Raw genomic sequence first — 7,523 nt, forward strand, 5'->3', positions numbered from 1 at the left:
ATGCAATGCTGAGGAGGTTAGAAGAGGGTTTCGGATTCCCCTGGAACTGTAGTGAAGTACGGTTCGTAGCTGCCATGTGGGTGCTGGGAATTGAACCTGGGTTCTCTGCAAGAGCAGTCAGTGCTCTGAACTGCTGAGCCATCTCTCCAGCCCCAAGTGTTCATTTCTTTAGAACAGAAACATTAAAACAACTCATTTAAATTGAAGACTGCATTCCAAGACCAGGCTTCATACACTCACTGGGTTCACTGTAGTTCAGTTAAGAGACTAGCGGGGCATGGTGGTGCACGCCTTTAATCCCAGCACGTGGGAGGCAGAGGCAGGAAGATCTCTGTGAGTTCAAGGCCAGCCTGGTCTACATAGTGAGTTCCAGGACAGCTGGGGCTACAGGGAGACCCTGCCTCAAAAAACAAACAAACAAACAAACAAAGAGACTGGCTGTGCCTTCCATGAAGATAACCTCGCTGCTCTGGCTCTCCCTCAGTTGTTCACTGTCTCCACATGGCTCCCCGTCCCAAACACAAAAGGCAGCTCACACCTCACATATCATCCTTCCTTAGCCAACAAATCAAAGTGCCACAAACATAGGATATGTGGCAAAAATGTCCAGGGTACTCACATTCTGCACATGATAAAAGCCCAGGGGACTTCCTCTTCCATTGTTTTTGAGGGGTTCAGTAGAGAATGCCTCATCATGGCGATGCAAAAAGCTTAAAAGAAAGGGAGAGACAGATGAATATTGTATTAAATGGCTTCAACAGAATCTGTTTTGTTTTGTTTTGTTCTTAAGACAGGGTCTCACTATGTAACCTGGAATGTCCTCAAGTGTGACTGCCTCATCCTTTGAGAGCTGGGATTAAAAGCATGTGCCACCATTCCCAGCAGACTCTGGTATGGTCTTTTTTTTTTTTGAGACAGGGTCTTCCTGTAGCCCCAGCTGATATGGAACTTATTATGTAGACCAGGCTGGCCTTGAATTCAGAGATTTGCCTTCCTCTGCCTCCTGAGGGCTGGGATAAAAGGTGTGTGCTGCCATGCCCAGCTGATTTTTTTTTTTTTTTTAAATCTTATGTTATGAGTGCCCCAACTGAATGTATGTATGTGTACCATGTGCATGCCTGGTGCCTGTGGAGGCCAGAAGAGGGAGTCAGATTCCTTGGAACTGGAGTTATAGATGGTTTTGAGTCACCATATGCATGCTGGCAACTGAAACCATATCCTCAGCAAGAGACACAAAACTCTCAACCATCCCTCCAATCCCAAGAATCTGTTTAAGAATGCGCATTGGACTCTAGGGTAAGAAGCACCCTAATAAAGCACATTGTTTTACTAAGCCAAATTATGTATATTTATTTTCATGTCAGCATTTCCCGTATCACATAGATGGCAATTAAATGATTCTGATCATTTTGCTATATACAAGAATAGCTTAGAGAGTAAAAAAGTCACTTCAACAAACTTGTAGCAGCATGTGGTCGTCTCAGCATTCAGGATAAAAGCAGGAGGCCTGCAGAGTTCAAAGCCAGCTTGGTTTGCACAGAGTCCTTAACAAAAAACAAAAAGTAAAAGACTGGCATGGTGGCACAAACCTTTAAACCCCGCACTCTGGAGGCAGAGGCAAGTGGCCTGGTGAATTTCATAGTGAGTTCCAGGCCACCTGGGGCTACAGGGAGACCCTTTTTCAAAACAAAACAACAACAAAAATATCAAACCCAACCAACCAAAACTACAAAGCCTTGTTCCTTTGTAGGTTGTTTTTTTTTTTCGGTCTTTTGTCTTTTTAAGACAGGGTCTCCCTGTAGCCCCAGCTGTTCTGGAACTCACTATGTAGACCAGGCTGAACTCACAGAGATCCGCCTTCCTCTGCCTCCTGAGTGCTGGGATTAAAGGTGTGTGCCACCACACCCGGCTGTAGTTTTCTTTTAAACTGAAAATAAATCTCAATTTTAAAAAAAATTTCATTGATTATTTTTATTTTATGTGTATGTGTATATTGACTGCATGTAGGTAAGTGCACTGGTGTTATACAATGCCCAAGGAGCACAGAAGAGGCTGTTGGATCCCCTGGAACTGGAGTTACGGACAGTTGTTAGCTGCCATGTGGGTGCTGGGATCTGAACCCAGGTCTTCTGCAAGAACAACCAGTGTTCTTAACCACTGAGCCATCTCTCCAACCCCCCAAAAAATGAAATAATTTTGTACAGAAAAAATTTGGTAAACTCAAGTTTCTAAAAGGAAAACTAAAACCTGTACATGGTATACTTGCCTAGGAGTCTCTCTAGTCAAGACAGATTCAAACGTCTTTTCCAAGAAGTTTTCTCTGACTTAGTTTGACAGTTTTGTATTCCCATGGCAGAAGGGACCTATTTTTCTTCAATAGCCATGATTCCACTGTTTATAATACACTTGTGTGCCTATTTCTCCAACGGATGGCATAGTGCTTGACACACAGAGACACTCCAAAAATAATGATGAAACCAATGCATTATATAATGCTCATTTCCACAAATAATGATACTTTATGGTTTTCTCTTCCTCCCTATTAGTATTGTGTTATCATTAGTCTGAAATGAAAGGAAGTAGAGAATTGAAGAATACCCAACACAAAGATTTACTGCCACACAAAAGTAGCCACAAGAAGCACCACCTAAGGCTGGAAGTGCTCAGTGGTAATGGAGATATCTAGAATGCCTGAAGACCTGGGTTAAATTCCCAGCACCCAAACAAAACAAATATATCAGAACACAAGGTCTCCCAACTCTACCCAGAAGGGAAAGTGGAAAATATTCTAAGTAGTGGGAGAGACACCAGTAGTATGACCTTGATTTTTGTATCAGTTCACCAGCTCTGAGGATGGCGGTCTACTTCTGCTGAGTGCATCAAATCATTGAGGTCCTGCACTGCTGGCACTGCCACATTGTGCTGTGGATCTTATTTTCTCCTTATAATGCCTGTCACTTTCCTTTTTTCCTTTGAGAAAAGATTTATTTTTATTTTATATATATGTATGAATGCCTGCACGTATGTATGTCTACAATTTGTATGCCTAGTGTCTAAAGCCCAGAGGAGAGCACTGCATCCATTGAAACTGGAGTTACAGACAGTCATAAGCCACCATGTGGGCGCTGGAAACTAAACCCAGGTCCTCTGCTAGAGCAGCCAGTGCTCGTAACCGCTGAGCTGTCTAACTAGCCCCTCCTTCTCTTACTTCTTGGTCCTATCTTCCAGTTCTTTGCTTCTCCTGGTCATATACTGCATCTGCCAGAGGCACCCATGAGCACTAGTGAGTTTGAACTCATCTCAGGTGGTACAGGTGTCTTGGGCTATACTAAAGCACCCGGGCTCTTCAGCACTGCAGGGCTACACAGCTGCATCTCCCACCCACATCAAGAGGACATTCTTCCTTTCTTGCCATCAACACACCCTCACCTCCAGGGCAAAGGCCAGGTAGTCAGGGTGCTACTCTCAATACCATTTCTTTTCTTTTGAGACAGAGCCTCACTGAGTAGCCTGGGCCAGCCTGGAACTTGCTATGTAGATGAGGCTGGCCTCAAATCTGCAGTGATCCTCCTCCTTCTGCCTTTCAAGTATTGAGGTTACGGGCATGTACCAAAACGTACCACACTCAATGCTATTTCTACTATCAATTAACCAAACAAGTCTTTTCTACAAGATATGTCACTTGTTTCAGTAGAAGAGTGAGAGCTCTAAAATACTGATTTATCTTGCAATCTTTATTTATTTTACCTTAAATCTGAGGCTGTTAGTAAAACATATTAAATAGCTGCTATCTCTACTGGCTGGCTAATATTTCATGTCAATGTCATTAGCAGCTTTATTTCAGGACTTAGCTAAAAACTATATAAAAAAGCAATGCTTCACAAACTGCATTATGACCCATGGGGAGGCCATGGAACAGTCCAAGGGGCAAAGGGTGGCAGAACACTATAGCAGCTTTCTGTTGGCATTAGCAACAAATTGTGAGCTTTAAAATAGGGAGTGGCTTAGACTTTATTCTTGTGTAGTACTGCCCATATCGAAAGAAGATCCACTGATATTTAGAGTGGCTGATGAAAACTTAAGATTCTTTGTCTCATAAAAAGAAAAAAGTCTCACCATGTAGCCCTGGATGGCCAGGTACTTGCTATGTAGACCAGGCTGGCCTTGAACTCACAGAGATCCACCTGCCTCTGGCTCCTGAATGCTGAGACTAAAGGCATGAGCCACCATATCCAGGTTTTTTTATTTTTTAATTTTTTAAAAATTTTGTGTATGAGTATTATGCCTGCATGTATGTAAGTGTACTTGTGTTGTGCAATGCCCAAAGAGGTTAGAAGAGGGTGTTGGATCCCCTGGAACTGGAGTTACAGACAGTTGTTAGCAGCCAGGTGGGTGCTGGGAACTAAACCCGGGTCCTTGCAAGAGCAGCCAGTACTCTTAACTGCTGAGTCATCTGTCTAGCCCCTCAAATGTTATTTCTTTCTTTTTTGGGGAGAGAGGTCTTTATTGACACAATCTCTGTAGCCCCAGGTGGCCTGGAACTCACTATGTAGACCAGGCTGGCCTCAAACTCACAGAGATCCACCTGCCTCTGCCTCCCAAGTGCTGGGATTAAAGGCATGCGCCACCATGCCTGCCTTAGTCTTATCTCTTAAGAGCCTTAATCTCCCCAATTTTAAAGCACTCTTCATTAAGAAGGACGCCTTCAGAGTTAACAACCAGTTAGACAGGCACAGCAAAAGGATGATACGGTAGTTTGAATGAGAATGTTCTCCATAGGCTCATGTGTTTGAACATTTGGTCCCCAGTTGGTGGTACTGTTTGGGAAGGTTATGGAGCCTTACTGGAGGAAGTACGTCCCTGGGGGCGAGCTTTGAGAGCTATAGCCTCACTCCAGTTCCTGTTCTCCCTTCTCTGCTTCCTGTGAGTAATGCTCCTGCCCATGCTTTCCCTGCCTGTTGCTGTGCCTTCTCTGCCATGACGGACTCAATCCCTCTGGAACTATAAGCTAAAATAAATTCTTTTCTCCTCTAAGTTGCTTTTTGTCAGGGTATCCTATCAACAGCTACAGAAAATTAACTAATGTGGGTGACTTACTTGAACTGACAGAAGATATCTGCATACTCTGGAAGGATTCCGCTGGCCTGCAGCACTGTGACTCGGAAAGTGAAGGCACTGCCTAGTTTCAGGTGGTTGCCAATCTCTTCAGAAAATCCTTCCATCACCATCTTCCCATCCAGCAAAGTGTTTGACTTCAAATCTAAAGAGAGCCAAGTGATACATAAATGGTATAAATTACTGAAAAAGGAGGGAATTGGGCATTCTTTCTATTCCTAGTTGACTAAAGCAACTGTTGCTTGGTGGTTGTCAACACAACACTTCCCCCAAGACTGTCCCCAGTGACAGTACTCTGTCTACACACCCAAGTCATTCATTCGGTTGGCTTCTTCTGGAGGGCTGACCACTTCACAGCTCTGACCCTGCCCTTCCACGATCCTCAGCTCCTCCAAGGACAGACCAGCACGAGTCATCACAGCTGAAGAAAAGTCATTCTGAAAGCAAGGCAAGGGGAGGTAAATGACATTATTTTCCCATTTCCTCATTTATACTCAATTTGTCCAAAAAATAATACCCTGGAAAATTATGTAGACTAGGAGCTGTCAAAGAAATGGCAACATGCTAACATATTTTGGCATTTTCCATATCTTAATGAATAACTGTGGGGTCACCAGCATGCTTTTTAAGTTCCAGTCAAGGGCACTGGTTGCAGCACTGGACATTTTCCTCATGAACCCACTTACTTCCTTTTCTTTCCTCAAGGTGTTTTCTCTTTCCCAAAGACTTATTACCTGATTAAAGTACTCATTATCAAAAGATATTTTAGCTGTTCCCGACTGTCGAATTCCAGAGCCATAATCAGGAGCTTCTTCATCCGCTAAATAGAAAAAAACAACCAGTAAAGATAGAGTGAGATTACACACAGGAGGAGAGGAACAACTCTTAATGAACTATAAACAGCAAATCTTTCTACATTAAAAACAAATTGCATTATAGTACTTATTCATGCAGATTAACCATCTTCCTTAGCATAAATGAGGATAGTTTGCTTGTTTATTTGTTTTTAAATCAGGCTCTCTTACCAGGTGGTGCAGCCTTCAATCCCAGTCAGGAGGCAGAGGCAAGAGGATCTCTGTGAATTTGAGGCCAGCCTGGTCTACATAGTGAGTTCCAGGCCAGCTGGGACTACAGGGAGACAGTCTCAAAAAGACACACACACACATACAAGATAGCCTCTTACTCTGTAGCCCTGGCTAGTCTGGAACTTGAAATGTAGAGCAGGTTGGTCTTGAACTCATAAGAGATCCACTTGCCTCTGCCTCCTAAGTGCTGGGAGCAAAGAGTGTGCCATTCTGCCCAGCAAGAACTGGTTTTATTCTTGAGTTTGTTTATATGTCACACCTAGAAATTCTAACCCCTTAATATCTTGGCAAGACTATATTCAAAAAACAGACAAATATTGAACACATACTGTAATTGTGGAAGAGACTTCCATAGACTCAATGTGGGCTATATTCTTTCCTCGGAATGTTGGCAAGTTCATGGAAATGTAAAAAATATCAGAATTTTGATCCATATATTAGACATGGCAGTGAAAGAAATGTCTTTTGTTTTGTTCTGAGACAGTGTCTCATATATCTCAGGTTGCCCTCAAGTTTACTATGTGCAGCTGAGGTTGACCTTGAACTCTTGATCTTCCTGCTCCCACCTTCCGAGTGCTGGGACTACAAGTAGGTGCTACTATGCCCAGATCACAGAAATGTCTAGTAGAAGTACTCTGAGAGAAAATTAGGCAAGAACAACTAGTAAATCCTTTGTTACTTCTGAAGCAGTTAAGAAACAGTAGTTCAAATGCCATCAAGCCAGGTGTGGTGGCTCACACTTTTGAGGCCAGTACTCAGGAGACAGGCTGTGAGTTTAGAACAGTCTAGGCTATATATTGAGACATTATCTCTAAAACCTAAAAACAGGGGCTGGAGAGGTGGTACAGTGGTTAAGAGTACTGAGTGATTACTGCTCTTGCAGAGGACCTATGTTCAGTTCCCAGCATCTGCATGGCAGTTCAGAACCATCTGTAACTCCATTTCCAGGGGATCTGACACTCTCTTCTTGCCTCTACTGACACCAGACACGTACATACACGTAGGCAAAACACTCTCACACATAAAAAAAAAAATCTTTAAAAAACCCAAACAAACGAAAAATAGAAACAATTTAAAAATAAAAAGTAAATTGTCCAACACTTGAGCCAGGCATTGTGGTGTACGTCTGTAATCCAACACTTGGTAGGCTAAGGTAGAAAGGCCCTAAGTTGGAGGTCAGCCTAGGCTATACAGCAAAGACCCTATTTCAAAAAAAAAAAAAAAAAAAAAAAAAATTTTTTTTTTCCCTTAAAATTTTTTTTTCTTGGTCTTATTTTTTTTTTTTGTTTTTGAGTATTTTGCTTGCATTTTTTTAAGTCCCAC

General features: G+C 42.7%; 1 protein-coding gene across 8 annotated transcripts in view; it reads right to left on the reverse strand.

Annotated features, from left to right (window-relative positions):
- Window positions 1–7,523, reverse strand: part of Kif1b (kinesin family member 1B) — a 163,197-nt gene that overhangs the window by 35,379 nt on the left and 120,295 nt on the right. For all 8 annotated transcript variants that reach the window (XM_008831788.3, XM_008831797.3, XM_029562850.1 and 5 more), the window contains 4 exons: window positions 5,850–5,935; window positions 5,423–5,552; window positions 5,098–5,260; window positions 620–710 (listed from right to left, as the gene is read on the reverse strand). In XM_008831788.3, the coding sequence (XP_008830010.1) occupies window positions 620–710; window positions 5,098–5,260; window positions 5,423–5,552; window positions 5,850–5,935 (470 nt within the window). The remainder of the gene's footprint in view (window positions 1–619; window positions 711–5,097; window positions 5,261–5,422; window positions 5,553–5,849; window positions 5,936–7,523) is intronic.

The sequence above is a fragment of the Nannospalax galili genome, unplaced genomic scaffold (genome assembly GCF_000622305.1).
Source record: "Nannospalax galili isolate Female #2095 unplaced genomic scaffold, S.galili_v1.0 scaffold870, whole genome shotgun sequence".
NCBI classification, from domain to species: Eukaryota; Metazoa; Chordata; class Mammalia; order Rodentia; family Spalacidae; genus Nannospalax; species Nannospalax galili.